We start from the raw sequence: 26462 nt of genomic DNA on the forward strand, positions 1-26462 counted from the left end.
GCCGTGTAAGAGATCCAAGTAGAGCGCTTGCTTTGGGAGTCTCGTGTTGGGCATGCGGATGATGTGGCCCGCCCAGTCGTCTTGGTTAATCCTCGCTACTGGACCAAGACCTAGCTCTGTCAAGCCCGTGTGGTATCTGGTGTGCAACAGCCACCACACGTTTAAAAAAAAAAAAAATCCATGCACAGGCATCTTCCACCCTTCAACATGTAGTTCGCGGCCTGGAATATTGGATCCTTCATTGAAACACCTGTGAACTCATCCCTTTTCAGTGTGGAAGCAAGTCATCCTCGATATGAGGGACCGCCTGAGGAGAAGCAGCAGCTGGGGATGTTGGCCTGAGCGAGAACACTGATGTTGGTACATCTGTCCTCCCAGTGGATTTGCAGGATCTTGCAGAGACAGCTCTGGTGGTACTTCTCCAGGGCTTTGCGGTGTCTACTGTATATGGTCCATGTTTTTGAGCCTTATAAGAGGGTGGGTATCACTACTGCCCTGTAGACCATAAGCTTGGTGCCAGATTTGAGGTCCTGGTCTTCAAACACTCTCTTCCTCAGTCAACCGAAGGCTGCGCTGGCGCACTGGAGGCGGAGTTGGACCTCGTCGTCGATGTCTGCCCTTGCTGACAGGCTCCTGAGGTATGGAAAATGGTCCATGTTGTCCAAGGCTGTGCCGTGAATTTTGATGACGATGGCTTGGAGTTCGGCCTCTGTTTGCACAGACACAAACATCGTCTGCGTACTGTAGTTCGATGACAGAGGATGGGATGACTTTGGATCTAGCCTGGCGGCGACGAAGTTCCCACTGGTTCTATAGTTTAGTTCCACTCCAGCGGGGAGCTTGCTGAGAGTGAGATGGAGCTTTGCAGCAAGGAAGATTGAGAAGAGCGTTGGCGCGATGGCTCAGTCCTGCTTGACCCTGGTCCGGACGTGGATTGGGTCTGTGGTGGATCCGTTGGTCAGGATCACGGCTTGCATGTCGTCGTGGATCAGACGGAGGATGGTGACAAACTTTTGGGGGCAGCCAAAATGGAGGAGGACGCTCCATAGTCCCTCATGGTTGACAGTGTCAAAGGCCTTTGTGAGGTCAAAGAAGGCCATGTGAAAGGGTCAGTGCTGTTCCTTGCATTTCTCTTGTAGTTGTCGCTTGGTGAAGATCATGCCCGTTGTACCCCTTAGTGGACGGAATCCGCATTGTGACTCTGGGAGGAGCTCCTCAGCCACAGGGTGAAGATGGCTGAGGGGGATTCTTACGATGACTTTCCCAGTGCCAACAGCAGGAGATTCCTCTGTAGTTACTGCAGTCAGACGTGTCCCCTTTTTTGAAGAAGGTCAGGATTACGGCATCTCTGAGGTCTCCCAGCATGCTCTCCTCCTTCCAAATAAGAGAGAATGAGGTCATGTATTTGTGCCAATAGTGTCTCTCCGCCATACTTTAGTGCCTCAGCAGGGATTCCATCGGCTCCTGATGCCTTGTTGTTCTTGAGCTGACAGATGGCCTTTTCTACCTCGTGCAAGGCAGGGTTTTGCTGAGATGATGGCGGGTAGCATGCTGCAGGACAGAGAGTTTAATGGTAGCAGTGCTGCAGAGAATAAGGTCAAAGCGGGGAATAATGATCAAAAAAATTAATTAAAGACTATCTGAATGCACAAAGCATTGGTAACAAGACAGACGAACAAATAGAGATAAATGGGTTTGATCTAATAGCCATTTTAGGGACGTGGTTACAAGATGACCACGGTTAGAAACTAAATGTTCCAGGGTACTTGACATTTCGAAAAGACAAGCAGAATGGTGGGGTGCAAGCCCGGATAATAAAAGATGACACACGAACAGTAGAGAGAAAGGATCTCTGCTCGGAAGATCAGATAGTAGAATCAGTATGGGTGGAGATGAGGAATAACAAGGGGCAGAAAACACTGGTGGTAGTATATAGGCTCCCGAACAGTAGCTATACCGTTGGACAGAATATTAATCAAGAAATAGTAGGAGCTTGTAACAAAAGTAATGCAATAATCGTGAGGAACTTTAATCTTCATAGACTGGATAAATCCAATTGGCAAAGGTAGTCTGGTAGACGAGTTCATGGAATGCATTCGGAACAGTTTCTTATAACAATACATCATGGAACCAACAAGGGAACATTCTATTTTAGATATTGTATTATGTAATGAGACAGGGTTAATTAGCAATCTCATAGTAAAGGGGCAGAGTGATCATATGATAGAATTTCACATTACGTTTGAAAGTGACTTGCTTAAGTCTGAAACTAGAGTCTTACGTTTAAATAAAGCTAATTACATTGGTATGATGGGTGACTTGGCTAAGGTAGATTAGAGCTGCCTGTCCGCGTCCCCCCCCCCCCCCCGCTGCCTGTCCGCGTCCCCCCCCCCCCCCCCCGCTGCCTGTCCGCGTCCCCCCCCGCTGCCTGTCCGCGTCCCCCCCCCCCCCCGCTGCCTGTCCGCGTCCCCCCCCCCCGCCATCCCCCGCTGCCTGTCCGCGTCCCCCCCCCCGCTGCCTGTCCGCGTCCCCCCCCCGCTGCCTGTCCGCGTCCCCCCCCCCCCGCTGCCTGTCCGCGTCCCCCCCCCCCCCCGCTGCCTGTCCGCGTCCCCCCCCCCCCGCCATCCCCCGCTGCCTGTCCGCGTCCCCCCCCCCCGCTGCCTGTCCGCGTCCCCCCCCCGCTGCCTGTCCGCGTCCCCCCCCCCCCCGCTGCCTGTCCGCGTCCCCCCCCCCCCCGCCATCCCCCGCTGCCTGTCCGCGTCCCCCCCCCCCCCCGCTGCCTGTCCGCGTCTCCCCCCCCCCCCCCGCCATCCCCCGCTGCCTGTCCGCGTCCCCCCCCCCCCCGCTGCCTGTCCGCGTTCCCCCCCCCCCGCTGCCTGTCAGCGTCCCCCCCCCCCCCCCCCCGCTGCCTGTCCGCGTCCCCCCCCCCCCCGCTGCCTGTCCGCGTCCCCCCCCCCCCGCTGCCTGTCCGCGTCCCCCCCCCCCCCCCGCTGCCTGTCCGCGTCCCCCCCCCCCCCCGCTGCCTGTCCGCGTCGTCCCCCCCCGCTGCCTGTCCGCGTCCCCCCCCCCGCCATCCCCCGCTGCCTGTCTGCGTTTCCCCCCCCGCTGCCTGTCTGCGTTTCCCCCCCCGCTGCCTGTCCGCGTCCCCCCCCCCCCCCCCCCGCTGCCTGTCCGCGTCCCCCCCCCCCGCCATCCCCCGCTGCCTGTCTGCGTTTCCCCCCCCGCTGCCTGTCTGCGTTTCCCCCCCCGCTGCCTGTCCGCGTCCCCCCCCCCCCCCCCGCTGTCTGTCCGCGTCCCCCCCCCCCCCGCTGCCTGTCCGCGCCCCCCCCGCTGCCTGTCCGCGCCCCCCCCCGCTGCCTGTCCGCGTCCCCCCCCCCGCTGCCTGTCCGCGTCCCCCCCCCCGCTGCCTGTCCGCGTCCCCCCCCCCCCCCCCCCCCCCCCCCCGCTGCCTGTCCGCGTCCCCCCCCCCGCTGCCTGTCCGCGTCCCCCCCCCCCCCCCCCCGCTGCCTGTCTGCGTTTCCCCCCCGCTGCCGGTCCACGCTTCTCCTGCCTCATTTATTTAAATGAGGCCCTGTCGTTAAGATCAGAGGCTAATATTTCACTAACATGCGCTCTCCCCGTCTCGCTGTTAATGTCGGGGCCAATATTTCAGTCAGCGTGAGGTCAATCTATTGAACAAGCTTTCGAGGGAGATGGTAGAAGCACGTAGCATCGATTCAGTCGAATGCAAATTAGAATTTGCATGTGAAAATATTTTGTGATGCAGTGTATGAGTAATGTGAAACAATAGTGTGGTAAGTGTAGTGTACTTGGGAGGAACAGGTGACTTTGGGCCTGTGGGGTATGATTTGTTGGTGGCAACTTGCTATACGATAATGATAGGTATTATATTGGGGCCTCTGAACATCTGCATAGCCAAGAGGAAGCTGTGAAGGGGCAACAAAAATGCAAGAACAACAATCTATGAAGTGTTTTGGCCTGCACACAGCACTGGGCTTGAGCCAGGCCTGGGTGTGGACTTGTGCAGTTCTGAGCTTAGGCCAGGTCTGGGGCTGGGACCGAGAGCTGCCACCTTTTGCCAAATCCAAAATAGATAGATACGGGGCAGGGGTGGTTCATGCTGATGTTTTGTGGTGCTGAAAATTCTATAAAAACTCCAATAACTAGTGTGTGAACATCGTAAAAGGTAGAACAAAATGGGGGGAAATCTTCTGTTTTAGAAATCAGATTCTTGGCATTTGCTTTACATTTTCCAAAGTTTCTGGACTGCCCACATGGAAATCAGACTGTCTGATCTAAAGCCAGCAGGGTCTGTGCAGCCTGGATAATTATAAACTGGGAATCAATACAAGTCTCACAAAGCACATTGCACTGAGCCCCATTTTTTATTTCTTTCCCTTTCCAGGAGATGTACAGAGAAATGAAGGAAGCAAAGTCTGCTTTTGAGAGGTACGTGGATAGTCCTGTGGCACGGATTCTCTGCCACATATCAAACTGTCCAATCAGAAATAGCCACGTTAACACTGTTCGTTTAGGAGCTGGGTATCTGGCTGTTGGCTGCAGTGTCAACAGCTGCCTTAAAAATGCTACCTACCGTGTGGCAGGATAAACAAATCCTTCTCCAGCTGACGCTGTTTTGGAACAGTACAACTTGGTACTGTCCAGCTGGTTATGTGCATTTCTAGCGAATTGAGCTGGGTATCCCTTCTATAGTTGGAGCAATGCCAATAGAAGGGTGTATGAGAGTGTGCAGCTCTGTATGTGAGCTGTTTACTGGCTGGTATGTGAAGCAGAGTACTGTACTGCCCTTTGCTGGGCAAGTCAGTTGGTGCCTTTTGTAGCCTTTGCAGAATTAATGAATCAGCTCACATGAATACTTTTGTTTCCTTCCCGCTTCCTCTCCTGAGGGTGCTGAGCTTTGCCCAGGGTACAGTTCCACAGGCGTCAACAGCCCTCGGGCCTATGATGCTCTAACCTGATGTCCACTTTCCAGCAATAATCACTGGATAAATGTTCCCTTCCCTTGCTCTCAGGCACACTTGGTGAAAATGGTAGCACCTCCAATAACTGCCCCAGCTGGAATCAGCTCGCTGAGTGGAGAATTGGAATTGAACCTGGCACCTCTGGCCCTGGATGGCTCGGTGCTACAACTGGGACAATCCGCTGAGCAGTGCACAGTTTTTCTTTAGATGTTTTAAGAATCCGGTTTTTAAAAATTAAAATACTGCAGCTTCTCCGCTAGATTCCGAGGTAACTAGCTAAATCTGTGGGTTTTATAAACTGTTCTTATCCATCTGTTTCTCCATGTTCTCTGACTGTTTCTTCTCTTTGTTCTCAGTATTGTGACTGATGAGCAGAGAACACTCCTGTCTGCACTGAACCAACTGGAACAGCAGCTCAGCCAAACCCAGCTTGAGTTGATAGGCATGCGTACTGCACAGCGGGACCTGGCAACAAACATGGAAACATTAAGCAGCAGAATTGAAAGTGTAAAGGACAACGTGAGTCATCCAGATAGCTACTGCATTTATTAAACTGAAACCGATCAGAATCGTGTTAGTGGCCCAGTCTAGACTGGAGTCAGCCTATGGAAGCAAATTGCTTGGAGTGTTTCTGTGTGGTAAAGTCATCCATTTCTATAAGAGTGGGAGGCACAGTGTGCTAGCCAGAGTGTAAAATAACAGAGGGCTCGGTACTATGGCTGCAACCCTGAAATATCAATAATGGAAAGGTTGATGATTATTAATTAAATGGAAGCCTTTGGAAGGGAATAGAGGGGTTTGGGATAATCAGCAGATCCATCTCTGCTAATAACCTCACGCCATTCACTGCATAAGAGCTGGGTGATTTCACACATGTCCATATTCCTGATCTCAACAGAGACTCAAGTGAAACTTGAGTTGGGTACTAGTCCAACACCCTCCTGCCCCACCCTCACTTTCTCTTGCGTCTGGCCAGGTGTGCTGCGTAAAGCATAAATGGACCATAAAAGAGAGAACCACCACAGGAAGTGTTTAAGGTAAATAGCTTGAACTAGATCAGTACATGAGAGAAATGGCCTAGAAAGATATGCTGAAAGGCTGAGATGGGATCAATGGAATGGGAGGAGACTCGAATGGAATATAAACACCAACACAGACTAGTTGGGCTGAATGGCCTGTATGTGCTGTATATTCTATGTAGTGTTTAAAAATGCCAAAAAATGCTTATTTGTACAGGTTCCATAGTCCATGTCTATAGAGTTTGCTTAATTTGCGAGGAAAACCATTGAACTCTTCAATACTTGTTTTCTTTTAAATTTAGGTGGAGGCAGAAGTGGTTGCGTTGGTCCACAGACTGCTCTTTGGTTCATCACAGGACAGCACAGCTGTATCTTCAGAGCAAGCACTGACATCACAGTTTGTTCATCTCAAGGACCTGGAGGCTCTCCTTCATGACTTGGAGAAGAAGATCCTTGCAGGTCTTTCACAGCATCACGGCCAAACAGCGGAGCAGAACTCGGCCACTGTCGGAGCCACGTTAGTCGCAGCAGGGATTACAGAGGTAAATTAGAATCTCTCGGCAAGCAAGCACTGCTTATAAATCTGGGGTGGAGCAGCATGGAAGCCTTGGCCATTCTGCTTTGTGTGGTGGGAGCTGCCTGCTGTAACACATTTAGGTAATGATCAAGATCATTTCAACGCAGTGCTAAATAGATCCTAGATAAAAACACGTCACGATCTCTTTCGTTTTAATCTATAGGTTATAGCATGGTCTCTGTATTTTAAGCATTATTCTTTTTCCTGATCCTGCCTTGTTCTAATGAGAAGTATTTGTCAGCTCCCCGCTACTCCTGTCCATTTTTATTAGACTTCATTGATTACAGGTAGTGAGGACAGAGAATAATGAGGGAATGTTACATGAGAAATAGGAACAGGAGTAGGCCTACAGCCCCTCAAGCCTGCTCCACCATTTAATAAGATCATGGTTGATCCGATCATGGACTCAGCTCCACTTCCCTGCCCGCTCCCCATAACCCCTTATTCCCTTATCGTTTAAGAAACTGTCTATTTCTGTCTTAAATTTATTCAATGTCCCAGCTTCCACAGCTCTCTGAGGCAGTGAATTCCACAGATCCACAACCCTCCGAAGAAATTTCTCCTCATCTCAGCTTTAACTGGGTGGCCCCTTATTCTAAGATCATGCCCTCTAGTTCTAGTCTCCCCTATCAGTGGAAACATCCTCTCTGCATCCACCTTGTCAAGCCTCCTCATAATCTTATACGTTTCGATAAGATCATCTCTCATTCTTCTGAATTCCAATGAGTAGAGGCCCAACCTACTCAACCTTTCCTCATAAGTCAACCCCCTCATCCCCAGAATCAACCGAGTGAACCTTCTCTGAACTACCTCCAAAGCAAGTTTATCTTTTCGGAAACCAAAACTGCAAGCAGTATTCCAGGTGTGGCCTCACCAATACCCTGTATAACTGTAGCAAGACTTCCCTGCTTTTATACTCCATCCCTTTTGCAATAAAGGCCAAGATTCCATTGGCCTACCTGATCACTTGCTGTACCTGCATACTAACCTTTTGTGTTTCATGCACAAGTACCCCCAGGTCCTGCTGTACTGCAGCACTTTGCAATTTTTCTCCATTTAAATAATAACTTGCTCTTTGATTTTTTTTTCTGCCAAAATGCATAACCTCACACTTTCCAACATTATACTCCGTCTGCCAAATTTTTGCCCACTCACTTAGCCTCTCTGTTCTTTTGAAGATTTTTTGTGTCCTCCTCACATATTGCTTTTCCTCCCATCTTTTTATTGTCAGCAAACTTGGCTACGTTACACTCAGTCCCTTCTTCCAAGTAGTTAATATGGATTGCAAATAGTTAAGAGTCCCAGCACTGATCCCTGCGTCACCCCACTAGTTACTCATTGCCAACCAGAGAATTAACCATTTATCCCGACTCTCTGTTTTCTGTTAGTTAGCCAATCCTCTATCCATGCTAATATATTGCCCCCAACCCCATGAACTTTTATCTTGTGCAGTAACCTTTTACGTGGCATCTTGTCAAATGCCTTCTGGGAGTCCAAATACACCACATCCACTGGTTCCCCTTTATCCACCCTGTTCATTACATCCTCAAAGAATTCCAGCAAATTTGTCAAACATGATTTCCCCTTCATAAATCCATGCTGACTCTGCCTGATCGAATTTTACTTTTCCAAATGTCCTGCTACTGCTTCTTTAATAATGGACTCTAACATTTTCCCAACCACAGATGTTAGGCTAACTGGTCTATAGTTTCCTGCTTTTTGTCTGCCTCCTTTTTTAAATAGGGGTGTTACATTTGCAGTTTCCAATTTGCTGGAACCTCCTCAGAATCCAGGGAATTTTGGCAAATTACAACCAATGCATCCACAATCCCTGCCACTACTTCTCTTAAGACCCTAGGATGCAAGCCATCAGGTCCAGGGGATTTATCTGACTTTAGTCTCATTATCTTACTGAGTACCACCTCCTTAGTGATTGTAATTGTGTTAAGTTCCTCCCCCCCCCCTGCCCATAGCCCCTTGACTATCCACTGTTGGGATATTGTTAGTGTCCTCTACCATAAAGACTGATACAAAATATTTGTTCAGAGTTTCTGCCATCTCCATGTTCCCCATCACTAATTCCCCGGTCTCGTCCTCTAAAGGACCAACATTTACTTTAGACACTCGTTTCCTTTTTATATACCTATAGAAACTCTCGCTATCTGTTTTTATATTTTGTGCTAGTTTATTTTCATAGTCTATCTTCCCTTTCCTAATCATTTTTTTAGTCATTCTTTGCTGGCTTTTAAAAGCTTCCCAGTCTTCTGTCTTCCCGCTAGTTTTGGCCACTTTGTATGCCCTTGTTTTTAATTGGATACCGTCCTTTATTTCTTTAGTTAGCCACGGATGGCTATCTTTTCTCTCACACCCTTTCCTCCTCACTGTAATATATTTTTCTTGAGTTGAGAAGTATCTCCCTAAATGTACACCACTGTTCATCAACCGTCCTGCACTTTAATCTATTTTCCCAGTCCACTTTAGCAAACTCTGCCCTCATACCTTCATTGTCTCCTTTATTTATGCTTAGTACGCTGGTTGTTTGAGTGTTGCCTGTGATCACCTTGCCTCCTGCCGCCCCTGCCTCAGTGCACGTGCGAGAGCGCTGCATTACACTCATCATCTTAGGCAGTCTCTCGAAATCGAGGAAGATTTGCTTCCACTCTAAAAGTGAGTTCTTAGGTGGGACAGACAGTCGTTGAAGGAAAGGGTGGGTGGGGAGTCTGGTTTGCCGCACGCTCCTTCTGCTGCCTGCGCTTGGTTTCTGCATGCTCTCGGCGACGAGACTCAAAGTGCTCAGCGCCCTCTCGGATGCTCTTCCTCCACTTAGGCCGGTTTTTGGCCAGGGACTCCCAGGTGTCGGTGTGGATGTTGCATTTTATCAAGGAGGCTTTGTGAGAGTCCTTGAAACGTTTCCTCTGCCCACCTTTGGCTCGTTTGCCATGTAGGAGTTCCGAGTAGAGCGCTTGCTTTGGGAGTCTTGTGTCAGGTATGCGAACAATGTGGCCCGCCCAACGGAGCTGGTCGAGTGTGGTCAGTGCTTCAATGCTGGGGATGTTGGCCTCATGGTGAACACTGACGTTGGTGCATCTGTCCTCTCAGGGGATTTTCAGGATCTTGCAGACACATCATTGGTGATATTTCTCCAGCGATTTGAGGTGTCTACTGTTTATGGTCCACGTAGCCATATAGGAGGGCAGGTAGCAATACAGCCCCGTAGACCATGAGCTTGGTGCCAAATTTGAGGGCCTGATCTTCGAAAACTCTTTTCCTCAGGCGGCCAAAGGCTGCGCAGGCGTACTGGAGGTGGTGTTGAACCTTGTCGTCTATGTCTGCCCTTGTTGATAATAGGCTCCCAAGATATTACACTAATTCCTCACTGTCTCACATTAATGCTGCCCTTCTCCCTGTGTTTATAGGAAATTAAGAATATTGTGGAACGAGCCCTGAAGCTGTACAGTGCGGATCAGATTGGAATGGTGGATTATGCATTGGAGTCTGCTGGTAAATATCAGACATAATTCACAACCTGTACCCAAACTCTGGAAATTCAGAGCCTGCAAGTAAAACTGAGCTTCTGAGTAATAGATTGAAAGTGGGTTGCTGTAGTGTACCAGAATGTATGCCTTTTCTCTTGGGCTACCTTTTACAGGGAATAAAGGGCTGATTTTCCAATCTGGGCATAGTGCCAGCATATCTAGAAGTGCAAAAACACATCTTGTATCAAACATACATGATGCAAATCTCACGAGCTGCCCAGGTTCACATAGTTAAATAATGATTTACATCATCATAGGCAGTCCCTCGAAACGAGGGTGACTTGCTTCCACGGCAAAAAAGAATGAGTTCACAGGTGTTTCAATGAAGGACCTAATGTTCCAGGTCCTGACCTACATCTTGAAGGGTGAAAGATGCCTGTGCGTGGATTTTTTTAAAGGGGATTACAGTTGCATGCCAGCCATCTCTCCCACCGATTGGGCCATGTGCTGACAGCAGATTTAAAGAGCTGCTATCCTGTCTTAAAAGTGCCATTAGACAGTGCAGCAATGCAAGTTGGTAGCTAGTAAAATTGCAATTCACTGCCTTGCAAGAGTTGTCTGCGACACTGCCAGAGCCCATGGTAGGGGCGATTGACCCCGTTACCAACAGAACCCTCGGGATAATTCTGAGGGAGGTACAGAAAGGGAAGTTTCTATCTTCAGTAGTACCATCCTCGGACGTCTGATGTACTTGTTGCCTGCGATAAAGTTACAGAGTCGGTGACATGTTGCATGTTAGAAGGTCATAGCGCAGATGAGGGGGGGAAAAAAGTTTAACGTGCTGACAAATTTTGCTGTGGTAAATGTGCCTGCTCGAAATGGAATGGCTGAACACACACTCTTGCCTCAACCAGCTATATGTTGAAACCTTTCTTGCGTAGAAACATAGAAAATAGGTGCAGGAGTAGGCCATTCGGCCTTTCGAGCCTGCACCACCATTCAATAAGATCATGGCTGATCATTCACCTCAGTACCCCTTTCCTGCTTTCTCTCCATACCCCTTGATCCCCTTTAGCCGTAAGGGCCATATCTAACTCCCTCTTGAATATATCCAACGAACTGACATCAAGAACTCTGCGGCAGGGAATTCCCCAGGTTAACAACTCTCTGAGTGAAAAAGTTTCTCTTCATCTCGGACCTAACTGGCTTACCCCTTATCCTTAGACTGTGACCCCTGGTTCTGGACTTCCCCCAACATCGAGAACATTCTTCCTGCATCTAACCTGTCAGTCCCGTCAGAATTTTATATGTTGCTATAAGATCCCCTCTCATCCTTCTAAACTCCAGTGAATACAGGCCCAGTCTATCCAGTCTCTCCTCATGTCAGTCCAGCCATCCCGGGAATCAGTCTGGTGAACCTTTGCTGCACTCCCTCAATAGCAAGAATGTCCTTCCTCAGATTAGGGGATTAGGGTAATTGCAATACAGCCCATATTCATAAGTGGCAAATCTTCCATCTTCTGAGGAAACCTGCCAAAGATGTGGCTCACTGCTTGATGAAATTTCCACCAGCCACTTGCCTGCCTTGTTCATTTGCATAGCAATGTCAGGGCATTTCATCAATCTGTGAATGCTTGCAGTGAAGAGCCATCACCTGCAACAGGATCAAAAAAGTGAGCAACTGGCTGAAGTTCCGCCACAAATCTAATTTTCACCGTCGGGGACGGAATCGTTCCACTCCTTGCTGCTTCAAATCATTGAGCAGAAATTGTTGGAGCTCATTGGATGGCATACTGCACCTCACCACTGCTTTCCCTTTCTCCCGCTAATCTTTCACACACTCGGGCACTCTGTCAATCACAGACTTGGTGTACACCATACTATCACAGAACATTGTGTATTGGCAAGTCATATTTTACCAGGAGCGTGTTGCTGATATTGCAATGCTTGTTCCTCTTGTATTTCTCTGGGCATCGCTGTGCTTATCACATCACAGCACATACTGCCATTCAATCCACCTGCAGCAAGGGTCAGCACAAGAATAGCCATTCCCAAGATATTCCTATTTAAACTTGGCGGAGGGATGGGGCTGAAACCATCAGCAGGAGTGGGGAGGAGCAAATGCAGATGGCGGCTGAGCAGCAGGTGTTGGCGACAGAGCCACGCTCCGCTGCAGGTTATGGGATTGATGCTATCCAGGGCCTGCATGCAGGAGAAAGTAGCTGGCTGAGCACCATCATTTGAGTGGGCACAAAGTACCCTATAAGGTATTTCACCCATTAGAGGAATACAGCAGCCATTATATGTGCAGTGGTGTTTGCCCATTTCACACAACTACAGTCCCTCTGCAGCGGAGTCCCCTTTAATAAGAATGCAGCTGTAAGTTCTCTTGAAACATGCAAATTGATGGTAGACCTTGTGCTTGTCCACAAGTCTGTTCCGTCTGCATCAGGCAGGCTGGAGAGAATGGCTGAATAGAACTGACACCAGCAGTCTGCTCCCATGTAAATCAGAGGGATATGAAAGGAGTAGGCACAGATGAGGTATTTCACAGATTGGCTCAACATCCAACCGCTCCATTCAAATAACCTATGCAGAGCCAGAAAGAGCCAAACCAGACTACTACAGTATCACACTTGATTGCAGCAGTTATGGGACCATCTTGGGACCATCTTATGACCCTGCAGAAGGAAGTAAAAAGCCACATCCATTCAGGAAACACTCTGACATCCAGCAGGCGGCTACCTCACCAGCACCTCCTAGTAAGATCAGGACATAGAAGGAGTACAACAGCAGGATATGCTTTCCATACATAATCACACAGGGAAAAGCACCCTAGTAAATAAACACCAAACACCGTTAGAATATAGAATGATACAGCACAGGAGGCCGTTCAGACCACTGTGCTTGTGCTGGCTCTCTCAAAGAGCTATCCAATCAATTTACAGCACAGAAGGAGGCCATTTCGGCCCATTGTGTCCGCGCCGGCCGGCAAAGAGCTATCTAGCCTAATCCCACTTTTCAGCTCTTGGTCCGTAGCCCTGTAGGTTATGGCACTTTAAATGCACATCCAAGTATTTGTTATATGTGGTGAGAGTTTCTGCCTCTATCTCCCTTTCAACAGTGAGTTCCAGACCCCCACCACCCTCTGGGTGAACACATTTCCCCTCAAATCCCCTCTAAACCTCCTACCAATTACTTTAAATCTATACGCTCTGGTTGTTGACCCCTCTGCCAAGGGAAACAAGTCCTTCCTATCTACTCTATCCAGGCCCCTCATAATTTTATACACCTCAATCAGATCTCCCCGCAGCCTCCTCTGTTCCAAAGAAAACAGACCCAATTCCTCCAATCTTTCCTAATAGCCAAAATTCTCCAGTCCAGGCAACATTCTTGTAAATCTTCTCTGCACCCTTTCCAGTGTAATCACATCTTTCCCGACAGCCCTGCAAATTTGTCCTTTTTAAAGTTATTATTGAATCTGCATCCACCACCGTTCCAGACCATCATAACATGTCGCATAAAAATTCTCCTCCTCTCGCCTCTAGTTCTGGTGCCAATAATCTTAAATCTGTGTCCTATGGTTACTGACCCTCCTGCCAGTGGAAACCACTTCTTCCTATCCACTCTATCAAAACCTCTCATGATTTTGAACACATCAGTTAAATCTCCCCTTGACCCTCTTTGCTCTAAGGAGAACAATCCCAGCTTCTCTAGCCTCTGCACATAACTGAAGCCCTTCATTCTGGTGCCATTCAGGTAAATCTCCTCTGCACCCTCTCGAAGGACTTGACATCCTTCCTGAAATGTGGTGCCCAGAATTGGCCACAATACGCCAGCTGAGGTCTAACCAGTGTGTTATAAAGGTTTACCCTAAGTAAACTAGAGGTGATCCAAACCACGGTTGCCCATGTCCTAACGCGCACCAAGTCCCGCTCACCCATCACCCCTGTGCTCGCTGACCTACATTGGCTTCCGGTTAAGCAACGCCTCGATTTCAAAATTCTCAACCGTGTTTACAAATCTCCCCATGGCCTCGCCCCTCCCTATCCCTGTAATCTCCTCCAATTCCACAGCCCCCCGAGATATCTGCGCTCCCTCCAATTCTGCCCTCTTGAGCATCCCTGATTATAATCGCTCCACCATTGTTGGCCGTGCCTTCTGTTGCCTAGATCCCAAGCTCTGGAACTTCCTGCCTAAACCTCTCCGCCCTTCTACCTCTCTCTCCTCCTTCAAGATGCTCCTTAAAACATACCTCTTTGACCAAGCTATTGGTCACCTGTGCTAATTTCTACTGTAACATTTTTTAATCTCATAATACTCCTGTGAAGCGCCTTGGGACATTTCACTACATTAAAGGCGCTATATAAATACAAGTTGTTGTTGTTTAGCGTAACTTCCTTTTGTACTCTCTGCTTCTATTTATAAAACCAAGAATCCCATAAGGTTTTTAACAGTCTTATCTACTTGTCCTGTCACTTTCGAAGATTTGTGTACTTAAACCTCCAGCACGCCCTTTGAAATGTTAGCATCTAGTTTATATTGCATTTTGAATGGAAAAATGAGAGGCATCAATAATAAATGATTGGAGTCAGATTCCCCTTTATTCAAAGAGTTCATGTGCACTGGGGCACATTTCTGTCGCATGAAATGAACTGATGTTTCTGCCTGGTGGCCGTAGTGTAATAATGTTGTGCTTGGGGCCAGTTCAGCAATGTTTAACGAGTGGAATTATCCGATCTGCCACAGGATCTTCCTCCAATCTACGGAAAGCAATACAGCTTCACAACACTAGACCTTATTTTAGACCATGACTATTGAGTGAATTTATTTTACAATAAATAAACAAGTTAGTAAATGACTGATTCAAAAGAACAGTAATTTAGTTCAAAATTTGCAAATATTTGTTCACTTTCAAGGAGCTCAACAGTATAATTTCTACTAAAAATAGCGTGTTCTATCAAGGGCCATTTTATTCCTTTCTGCCAAAGTTAAGGAGTGAAATTGGGAGCATTCCTGCCAAATGACTGCTGCTTAAGTATTATGACTGGATTTAAAGTGACAGCCACCAAGCCGAAATTAAACACAAGTACCTAATTTTTATTACAGTAGGTAACGGCAACTAATGTAAAATGGCCCAATTTATTCATGTTTAACTTGCAGCATCGCAGAAACCAAAATGAGAGCTGTTCTTCTGGCTGGACCCCTTTAACTATGGGATTGTCAGGCTGCTGTCACTGTAGACAAAGCAGCAGCACATTAACTCCATTGAGTTACGTTATAGGTTCAATAGGCTCGGACTGCAGAGCTGAAGCTGTTTAGCACAATGCAGCAAGCAACTTGATTGAATTTTTCGAGGAGGTAACCAGGAGGGTCGATGAGGGCAGTGTGTATGATGTAGTGTATATGGATTTTAGCAAAGCTTTTGATAAGGTCCCACATGGCAGAATGGTCACGAAAGTAAAAGCCCATGGGATCCAGGGCAAAGTGGCAAATTGGATCTTAAATTGGCTCAGAGGTAGGAACCAAAGGGTAATGGTTAATGGGTGTTTTTGTGACTGGAAGGATGTTTCCAGTGGGGTTCTGCAGTGCTCATTATTGGGTCCCTTGCATTTGTGGTATATCAATGACTTGGACTTGAATGTTGGGGGTATGATTAAGAAGTTTGCAGATGACACTAAAATTGTCTGTGTGGTTGATAATGAAGAAGAAAGCTGTGACTGCAGGAAGATATTCATGTACTGCTCAGGTGGGCAGAACATTGGCAAATGAAATTCAATCCGGATAAGTGCGAGGTAATGCCCACCTGACCAGTACATTGATATCTTCCTGCATTCCGCAGCTTTCTTCACTATCAACCAAACAGCCTATTTTACTGTAATCTGCATACTTCTTAATCATACCCCCAACATTCAAGTCCAAGTCATTGATGTATACAGGTTCGACCTCCCAAATCTAGCAACGAGGCCGAGCCGCTTTTCGTGTTCTTCCGGAATTCGGAACGTCTTTCTGACGCCACAAATCTGGAAACACCCAAGCCCAGGTTCGGGTATTTCCAGATTTTAGAACATCAGAAAGGGGAGGGGGAAGTGCTCACCGAGGACCTGATCAGGTCACCAGTTCCGTCGCTGAGGTCGGCGGGCGGGGCCCCACCGCCAAGGAGCTGATCGGGTGGGGCCCACCGCCAAGGAGCTGATCAGGTGGGGCCCACCGCCATGGACCTGATCAGGTGGGGCCCACCGCCATGGAGCTGATCAGGTGGGGCCCACCGCCATGGACCTGATCAGGTGGGGCCCACCGCCAAGGAGCTGATCGGGTGGGGCCCACCGCCAAGGAGCTGATCAGGTGGGGCCCACCGCCATGGACCTGATCAGGTGGGGCCCACCGCCATGGAGCTGATCAGGTGGGGCCCACCGCCATGGACCTGATCAGGTGGGGCCCACCGCCATGGAGCTGATCAGGTGGGGCCCACCGCCATGGACCTGATCAGGTGGGGCCCACCGCCATGGAGCTGATCAGGTGGGGCCCACCGCCATGGAGCTGATCGGGTGGGGCCCACCGCCATGGAGCTGATCAGGTGGGGCCCACCGCCATGGAGCTGATCAGGTGGGGCCCACCGCCATGGAGCTGATCAGGTGGGCCCCACCGCCAAGGAGCTGATCAGGTGGGCCCCACCGCCAAGGAGCTGATCGGGTGGGGCCCACCGCCATGGACCTGATCGGGTGGGACCCATCGCCATGGAGCTGATCAGGTGGGGCCCACCGCCATGGACCTGATCGGGTGGGGCCCACCGCCAAGGAGCTGATCGGGTGGGGCCCACCGCCAAGGAGCTGATCTGGTGGGACCCACCGCCATGGACCTGATCAGGTGGGGCCCACCGCCAAGGAGCTGATCGGGTGGGGCCCACCGCCAAGGAGCTGATCAGGTGGGGCCCACCGCCAAGGAGCTGATCGGGTGGGGCCCACCGCCATGGACCTGATCGGGTGGGACCCATCGCCATGGAGCTGATCAGGTGGGGCCCACCGCCATGGACCTGATCGGGTGGGGCCCACCGCCAAGGAGCTGATCGGGTGGGGCCCACCGCCAAGGAGCTGATCAGGTGGGACCCACCGCCATGGACCTGATCGGGTGGGGCCCACCGCCAAGGAGCTGATCGGGTGGGGCCCACCGCCAAGGAGCTGATCAGGTGGGGCCCACCGCCAAGGAGCTGATCGGGTGGGGCCCACCGCCATGGACCTGATCGGTTGGGGCCCACCGCCATGGACCTGATCGGTTGGGGCCCACCGCCATGGAGCTGATCTGGTGGGGCCCACCGCCATGGAGCTGATCAGGTGGGGCCCACCGCCATGGACCTGATCAGGTGGGGCCCACCGCCATGGACCTGATCAGGTGGGGCCCACCGCCAAGGAGCTGATCAGGTGGGGCCCACCGCCAAGGAGCTGATCGGGTGGGGCCCACCGCCATGGACCTGATCGGGTGGGGCCCTGCAGCCATGGAGCTGATCGGGTGGGGCCCACCGCCATGGACCTGATCGGGTGTGGCCCTGCAGCCGAGGAGCTGATCAGGTGGGGCCCCGTTGCCGAGGAGCTGATCGGGTGGGGCCCCGTTGCCGTGGAGCTGATCGGGTGGGGCCCCGTTGCCGTGGAGCTGATCGGGTGGGGCCCCGTTGCCGTGGAGCTGATCGGGTGGGGCCCCGTTGCCGTGGAGCTGATCGGGTGGGGCTCCGTTGCCGTGGAGCTGATCGGGTGGGGCCCCGTTGCCGAGGAGCTGATCAGGTGGGGCCCCGTTGCCGTGGAGCTGATCAGGTGGGGCCCCGTTGCCGTGGAGCTGATCAGGTGGGGCTCCGTTGCCGTGGAGCTGATCAGGTGGGGCTCCGTTGCCGTGGAGCTGATCAGGTGGGGCTCCGTTGCCGTGGAGCTGATCAGGTGGGGCTCCGCTGCCGTGGAGGAGTTCCTTGTCTGGCCCAAGCTACCTTTGGGGTCGGGCAGCCGAGGTAAAGAGGAGGGAGGGGGGCCAGGGCGAAGTCGGTTCGCCGAGGCTGGGGGAGTCCGGATATCGGAACATTTTCCGGTTTCCAGACGACCCCGCCATGGATCGGACCAGTGTCCGGATTCCAGAACATCCTGGATTCCGGAACTCTGGATTTTGGAGGTCGAACCTATACCACAAATTTGGTATATGATGCTGAAATGGCCTCCTTCCGTGCTGTAAATTTCTATGATTCTATGAAGCGCATAATCAAGGCTGACACTCCAGTGCAAGGCAGAGGGGATGCTGCATTGTTGAGGTGACATCTTTTGATGAGACGTTCCACCAAGACCCTGTCTATCTGCTCAGGTAAAAGATCATGTGGCAGTTCTAAAAGAGCAGGAAGTTCTTCTGATTTCTTGGCCAATATCAACCAGCACCATCGGAAACATTGACTGCTCATTCATTCATTTGCTCAAACACATTTACACAGTGTTTAGAGACTTCATTAGGATTGTGTGATCATTCATTTACTCCTTGTGGAACCTTGCTGTGTGCGAATTAGCTTTCATGTTTACAAAACGACAGCGACTGCACTATAAAAGTAATTCATTGGTTGTGCTGAGGATGTGATAAGTCACTATATAAAATGTAGTTGAACACCTTCTCTTGTCCCTCCATCAGAGCTTTGCTATAGGCTTTAAAAACTAAATGTTTCCTGAGGAATTATTGGTGAACTTTGTGCCCTTGCAGTTCTGTAATTTGTGTGTTTTTCTCCTGTTAGGTGCCAGTGTAATCAGCACCCGCTGCTCAGAGACATTTGAGACCAAGACTGCTCTGCTTAGCCTATTTGGAGTCCCACTGTGGTACTATTCTCAGTCTCCAAGAGCTGTCATTCAGGTATCTATTCTTCAAACTACTGCCCCTTCTCCTGTATTGAAAGCAATTACTTCCTTGGATAGTGCTCGCACTCTCTCACACTCGCTCGTGCACACACTCCGCCACCCCCAGCCACCCACCCTGGCACACTCTACCCTCGCACCCTCCTTCTCGCCCAGCATCGCAAACACTCTCTCTCACCCACTCACACCCACACATATTCTCGCTCGCGCCCGCCCTCACTCACGCCCACCACCACTTTAGGTGAAGAATAAAGCTCCCTCTTATCTACACTGTCAACAACGTGACTTAATCTCACAAAAGTGCAATTGGTGTGACACTTTTCTATTCCCACCACCACCCCGCTGAGTGAGATTGCCAGTGTTTGGTAGATCTTATGTTTGCGTTAAAACTTCACAAACCCATTTCACCTGGGTCTCTTGCAGCCAACAAAGGGACAAGTTCAAATTGTCTGAGATGAAAGGATAGTGCACTAACCACTAATGTAAATATTTGAATTAATCTCTCAATCCTCTTGAAACTGTTTGTCTTCATCAAGGCATTTAAGTGCAAGTAGATTGTATCTAGCTGCGTATAGCTGCCTGTGTTGAAGTGTATGTCCTAACTTGGCTGAGAGAAAGTGTGCATCACAAAATAACATGCAGACTTTTTATTAGGGTACTGTTGAAAGCAAGGTCACTTTTGAAATAATGAAACATTAGCTACTGATCAAGAGTCCCCTGAGCTGATCCCACACTGACGATGTTCCTGATTCTGCAGTCACCAGCTGATCCTTTAAGCCTGGCTTCAGGTACAGTGATGGGACAGTATAAAGGGAGCTTTACGCTGTATCTAACCTGTGCTGTACCTGCCCTGGGAGTGTTTGGGACAGTGTAGAGGGAGCTTTACTCTGTATCTAACCCGTGCTGTACCTGCCCTGGGAGTGTTTGATGGGACAGTGTAGAGGGAGCTTTACTCTGTATCTCATCTGTGCTGTACCTGCCCTGGAAGTGTTTGGGACAGTGTAGAGGGAGCTTTACTTTGTATCTAGCACCGTGCTGTACCTGCCCTGGGAGTGTTTGATGGGACAGTGTAGAGGGAGCTTTACTCTGTATCTAACCCATGCTGTACCTGCCCTGGGAGTGTTTGGGACAGTGTAGAGGGAGCTTTACTTTGTATCTAACCCCGTGCTGTACCTGCCCTGGGAGTGTTTGATGGGACAGTGTAGTGGTATCAGTACCAGATATTAGAACAGTCTATACTGAAGTGGCCGATGTAAAGCAGGATGCAGTAAAATTGTACAGACAGAAAGGGGCAGTTCAGGGCAATTGCAATTAATCTGAGTCTAGTTGTGGGAAGATACAGAACTGGGAAGCACACTGTTTGTCTGGCCAGTGCCACCTGGTCACTGTCATGTATTCAACCAGCATTGTAACCCAGGACAATAACAGGGGCAGTCAGGGACGATCGACTGGCAAGGGACCTTTTGTTTCAAACCGCAACTCATGCTGGAGGCATGGAGGCACACATTCAGCTGGAGTTTGCAGAGATGAGCAAAATACCTGCAGAAATTGCAGAAATGGACACTGGGGGAAATCGCTGGAAGCTGCAGTTCAGCGAGTTCATGTGGAGCACGTATACAGTTCATACACCAGGACGCCACCGATAATGATGAAAGTGTTCCTCAATGACATCCCAGAATCAATGGAGTTAGACACGGGTGCCAGCCAGTCCCTGATGGGTATCAAACAGTTCGAAAAGTTGTGGGCATCCAAGGCCAGGAGGCCAAAATTATCGCCGATTGACGCACAGCTACGGACTTACACAAAGCAGATCATTCCGGTGCTAGGCAGCGCCACGGTAGTCGTGACCCACAAAGATTCGGAGAACAGGTTGCCACTCTGGATTGTCCCGGGGGACGGTCCCACACTACTGGGGAGGAGTTGGCTTGCTGTCATGAACTGGAAATGGGGCAATGTCAATGCAATTTCCTCTGTGGAGCGAGTATCATGCTCACAGGTCCTGGACAAATTTGACTCATTATTTCAACCCGGCATTGGCACTTTCATGGGGGCCAAGGTAGTGATTCACATAAACACGGATGCCAGGCCAGTGTACCACAAGGCCAGAGCGGTGCCGTACGTGATGCGGGAAAAGATAGAAGGCGAATTGGACCGCCTGCTGAGGGAAGGCATCATCTCGCCAGTCGAATTCAGTGACTGGGCGAGCCGGATTGTGCCGGTGCTCAAGGCGGATGGGTCAGTCAGGATATGTGGTGATTACAAGGCCACCATCAATCGGATGTCACTCCAAGACCAGTACCCGCTACCGAGAGCGGAGGACCTCTTTGCGACGCTATCCGGTGGCAAACTTTTTTCAAAATTGGACCTGACCTCAGCTTACATGACCCAGGAGCTGGCGAGTGAGTCGAAGAAGCTGACCACCATCACGACACACAAGGGGTTGTTTGAGTACAACAGATGTCCGTTCGGGATTCGCTCAGCCGCCGCGATCTTCCAATGAAAAATGGAAAGCCTCCTCAAGTCGATTCCAGGGACGGTGGTTTTTCAGGACGACATCCTCATTACGGGTTACGATACTGAAGAACACCTCCACAACCTGGAGGAGGTGCTACGCAGACTGGACCGGGTAGGTCCTGACTGAAAAAGGCGAAGTGCGTCTTCCTAGCTCCAGAGGTAGAATTCCTGGGGATGAGGGTAGCAGCAGACGGGATCAACCCTACTGCATCCAAGACGGAAGCGATCCAGGGAGCACCCAGACCCCATAACACGACGGAGCTGCGTTCGTTCCTGGGGCTCCTGAACTATTTTGGTAACTTTCTTCCCAAATTGAGCATGCTGCTAGAGCCGCTACACGTGCTCCTACGCAAAGGTCGCGAATGGGTCTGGAGGGACAGCCAGGAAAGGGCTTTTAATAGAGCACGCAATTTGTTATGTTCCAACAATCTGTTAACGCTATATGACCCATGTAAGAAACTTGTGTTAACGTGCGATGCATCGTCCTATCATGTCGGGTGTGTGTTGCAGCATGTCAATGCCAAGGGTCAGTTACAGCCGGTAGCAGGAGTCTGTCCCAGGCAGAAAGGGGCTACGGGATGGTAGAAAAGGAGGCGCTCACATGTGTATATGCGGTAAAGAAAATGCACCAGTACCTGTTTGGCAGGAAATTTGAGCTGGAGACAGATCACAAACCCCTAACGTCCCTTTTGGCCGACAACAAAGCCATAAATGCAAACGCATCGGCCCGCAGACAGAGGTGGGCACTCACGTTAGCTGCCTATGACTACACAATTCGGCACAGACCGGGCACCGAAAACTGCGCCGATGCACTCAGCAGGCTCCCACTAGCCACCACTGAGGGGGCTACCGAGAATGGTGCTGAGATGGTCATGGCTGTTGAAGCTTTCAGAAGCGAAGGCTCACCCGTGACAGCCCGTCAGATTAAAGTCTGGACAAATAGAGACCCGCTATTGTCTCTAGTCAAGAAATGTGTCCTGAATGGGGACTGGGCAGCCACGTACAGGGCATGCCCTGAGAAATTTAAACCATTTCACAGGCGCAAGGATGAACTCTCGATTCAGGCTACTGTGGGGAAACCGCGTAGTCATGCCCCAGATGGGCAGAGAGGTGTTCATCAGAGAACTCCACAATGGGCACCCGGGCATTGTCACGATGAAGGCAATTGCCAGGTCACACGTTTGGTGGCCAGGGATAAATGCAGATCTGGAACTTTGTGTTCGCAGGTGCAACACGTGTGCCCAGCTGGGCCATGCGCCCAGGGAAGCCTCCCTTAGCCCCTGGCCATGGCCCGCCAAGCGTTGGTCACGCATCCATGTGGACTACGCAGGTCCTTTCATGGGGAAAATGTTTTTGGTTGTAGTAGACGCCTACTCGAAAAGGATCGAGTGTGACATTTTAAATTCAAGCACATCCTCTGCCACGGTAGAAAGTCTACGGGCAATGTTCGCTGCCCACGGTCTACCGGACATCTTGGTCAGTGACAATGGCCCGTGCTTCACAAGCACTGAATTCCAGGACTTCATGGCAGGCAATGGAATTAACCATGTTAGAACGGCACCGTTCAAGCCGGCTTCAAACGGCCAGGCAGAACGAGCAGTGCAGGTAATCAAACAGGGGATGCTCAGATTCCAAGGGGGTTCCCTACAAACCCGCTTATCACGCCTCCTGTTGGCCTATAGATCCCGACCACACTCGCTCACAGGGGTTCCACCCGCAGAGCTACTAATGAAAAGGACGCTCAAAACCCGATTATCCCTTATACACCCCACCATGAAAGAAATTGTCGAGAGCAGGCGCCAGTCACAATATCACTACCATGACAGGAATGCGAGGGCGCGAAGTAGCGATGTAAATGATCCTGTTTTTGTCCTCAACTACGCTGCAGGGCCCAAATGGCTCGCAGGCACTGTGGTTGCCAAAGAGGGAAATAGGATTCTGGTAGTTAAACTTACCAATGGACAAATCTGCCGCAAACATGTGGATCAAACAAAAAGGAGGTTCAGCAACCCCATAGAAGAAGCAAAGGAAGAACACGATATAGAGTTCACTCCACCACAGGTGACCGAACACCGGAACCAAAGGGAGGAGAGCCCAGTCACTGTGGGCAGTCCGGACAGGCCTGAGGCACTGCAAACAGCAGACACTCAGGCCAGCGCCCAACAACCGGAGCCCCAACTCAGGCGCTCTGCAAGGGAGCGTAAACCACCAGAGAGACTCAACCTGTGATCCCAATAAGACTTTGGGGGGGAGGTGATGTCATGTATTCAACCCATGTATAAACTGACCTAAGTTGTACACTGTGAGAACAATGACCATTGGTGGGAGACACTCCTAACTGGACCTTCAGGTATAAAAGGGGAAGCTCCACCCACCTTCATCACTTGAGTGCTAAGGAATAAAGGACAGGTCACAGAGTGACCTTCTCTCAAGCATGGGCCTCGTGTGCATTTATACTGTATAGTAAGGACGTATCAGTCACTGAGTCTATAAATTTAAACTCTGGACATTGGGGGCTGAGTGACTCCCTCGTGCCAGGAACCTGGTCCAGCAGACTGACTCAGCTCATACAGTGACAGTGAAAGTGAGGCACTTTTACCTTGCATGATGATGAGGTGGCGGTGAATCTCCTGAGCCCATTGTGGTGGTCATCGAGATAACACGGTTACAGCACAGATGGAGGCCATTGGGCCTGTCGAGCCTGTGCCGGGAGAACTGTTGGAAGTTGCAATGTTTTACTGATTATCTTTGTCTTGTTCTCTGCTGCAGCCTGATGTTCACCCAGGGAACTGCTGGGCATTTAAAGGCTCCCAAGGATTTGTTGTCATCCAGCTTGCTGCCCGGATCAGGCCCACTGCTTTTACTCTAGAGCACATTTCAAAGTCAATTGCTCTCCTGGGATCGATCAGCAGTGCACCCCGAGACTTCTTTGTTTATGTGAGTGAAACCTGTATAAAAGCTAAGCGCATATTGATGATTGACTGCATCCAGAATAATGCCGTTTGATTGGAGAGCACTGAGTGACAGGGCAGTGGATTCTCCGATTCAGGGTGATGCCATTTAAGGTCTTAAGTGATCACGTATCTCATTGTTAATGACGTTAGCAGATTATATTATGGGTTATTAATCATTACCAAACTCCAGTCTAATTCCCAAGATAGATGACACTCTTGGGAGCGAAATTGCCCCTTTTTAACAGTCCTGTTGGCACCTCCGGGGGGGGTGCTAACTGGGCACAGTGGCATTTTTGCCTGGGGGTGGAGGGGGCCGCTACCACCTCCCAGGATAATGCCCCGAGGTTTGGGGGGGGGGGAACGCTGTCCCGGCAGCGCCACGATTAGTACCCCCAGGCTGACACGCAACCAGCAATGACATAAAAACATAAGAAATAGGAGCAGGAGTCGTCCATATGGCCCCTCAAGCCTGCTCCGCCATTCAATAAGATCATGGTTGATCATCAACCTCAACTCCACTTTCCCGCCTGATCTCCACATCCCTTGATTTCCCCTTGACTTCAAAAATCTATCGATCTCAGCCTTGAATATATTCAGAGACTCAGCATCCACAGCCCAGAGGCAGAGAATTCTAAAGATTCACAACCTTCTGAGTGAAGAAATTCTTCCTCATATCTGTCTTAAATAGCCGACCCCTTATCCCGAAACTCTGCCCCCTAGCCAGGGGAAACAACCTCTTGGCATCTACCCTGTCAATCCCCTTCAAACGCTTGTACGTTCAATGAGATCACCTTGCATTCTTCTAAACTCCAGAGACTTTCGGCCCATTCTACAGAATCATCATGAGGCAGGCAGTCCCCTCATCCCAGGACTCAATCTAGTGAACCTCCATTGTTCTGCCTCCAAAGCAAGTCTATCCTTCCTTAGATAAGGAGACCAAAACTGTGCCCAGCACTCCAGCTGTGGTCTCACCAAGGCCCTGTACAATTGTAGCAAGGCTTCCTTACTCTTGTACTCCAACTCCCTTGCAATAAAGGACAACATGCTATTTGCTCTCCTTATTGCTGATGTCGTCGCCATGCCTGCCGACCCGTTGGGGAAATTGTCCCGCGAGGCCGGTGCGGGCGGATGTCAACCCCATCTTCGCGGGTCGCGAAGCTGGTGGACATCTGCCACCTGAGCGCCCCTTAAAGTGGAGGCCTTTAGCACCCCGGGCCGCCATCTTTATTTGTCGGCCGGCACTTGGGTCAGCCCGACAATGGTGGCCCTTGCGTCAACCGGGTGCTGGGCGGTTGGCCCGGTCGATCGCGCCCTTGGTAGCCCAGTGGTGGCCACCAAAGGGCCTGCAGTGTGTGCTGTGGCCCTCTCTGTTAATGGAAGGGGAAGGACGTTGTAGCAAGTTAGCACTACAGCGCTGGACATAGCACTGTGCTCCCACCCCGGGAGCACCCCTCAGGAAGCAGAGCGTCCGCTTCCTCTGAGTGCGTATGGCCCAATTCCACGTCGGGGGCGGGACTTCCAGGCCGGTTGCAGAAAGTCCTGGCCCCGGAAAGTTACCGCCCCCCCAATCGGGGTGAGGGGCAATTTCTAGCCCTTGCTGTGCAGACTGGTGCCTGGAACATGCACTCTGAAAACATACCCTCTAATACAGTACTACAATACTGCACCCTCTAATACTCCTCACACTCTTCAGTATTATACCCCCCTCAGGCCCCACTGCTGCCACAGTTTTTTCTGGTTAATTCCCGGCCCTGCTCAAGAGTGCAACATAAAGATGGAGGGGAGAAAGGGGATGGGGGTCGTATAGAGTTATATGGAGGTAAAAAGGAGGGGGGGAGAGCATTGGGGTGCAAAAGGCAATAATGCATGGCAGAGGAGGATGAGAGATGGTGAATCAGAGGGGGTTTTGGTGGGTAGTTGAAGAAGCAGAGGAATGGGGTTGGTTGACAGAGGAAAGGATTGGATGTGGAGAATAAGATAGAAGTGAGGGCGAGAAGATGGGGGCATTCAGGTGTTGAAGATAAGAGAATGTGATAGGGTGATGCCAAGAGCAAGTGAAATGGGAGGAAG

At 50.4% G+C, this 26462-nt stretch overlaps 1 protein-coding gene across 2 annotated transcripts in view; it reads left to right on the forward strand.

Annotated features, from left to right (window-relative positions):
• Positions 1 to 26462, forward strand: part of sun2 (Sad1 and UNC84 domain containing 2) — a 144116-nt gene that overhangs the window by 108505 nt on the left and 9149 nt on the right. For both annotated transcript variants that reach the window (XM_070861544.1, XM_070861546.1), the window contains 6 exons: positions 4406 to 4449; positions 5339 to 5501; positions 6304 to 6543; positions 9995 to 10079; positions 18807 to 18922; positions 24208 to 24375. In XM_070861544.1, coding sequence (XP_070717645.1) covers positions 4406 to 4449; positions 5339 to 5501; positions 6304 to 6543; positions 9995 to 10079; positions 18807 to 18922; positions 24208 to 24375 — 816 coding nt within the window. The remainder of the gene's footprint in view (positions 1 to 4405; positions 4450 to 5338; positions 5502 to 6303; positions 6544 to 9994; positions 10080 to 18806; positions 18923 to 24207; positions 24376 to 26462) is intronic.

Source organism: Pristiophorus japonicus, chromosome 19, assembly GCF_044704955.1.
Source record: "Pristiophorus japonicus isolate sPriJap1 chromosome 19, sPriJap1.hap1, whole genome shotgun sequence".
NCBI lineage: Eukaryota > Metazoa > Chordata > Chondrichthyes > Pristiophoridae > Pristiophorus > Pristiophorus japonicus.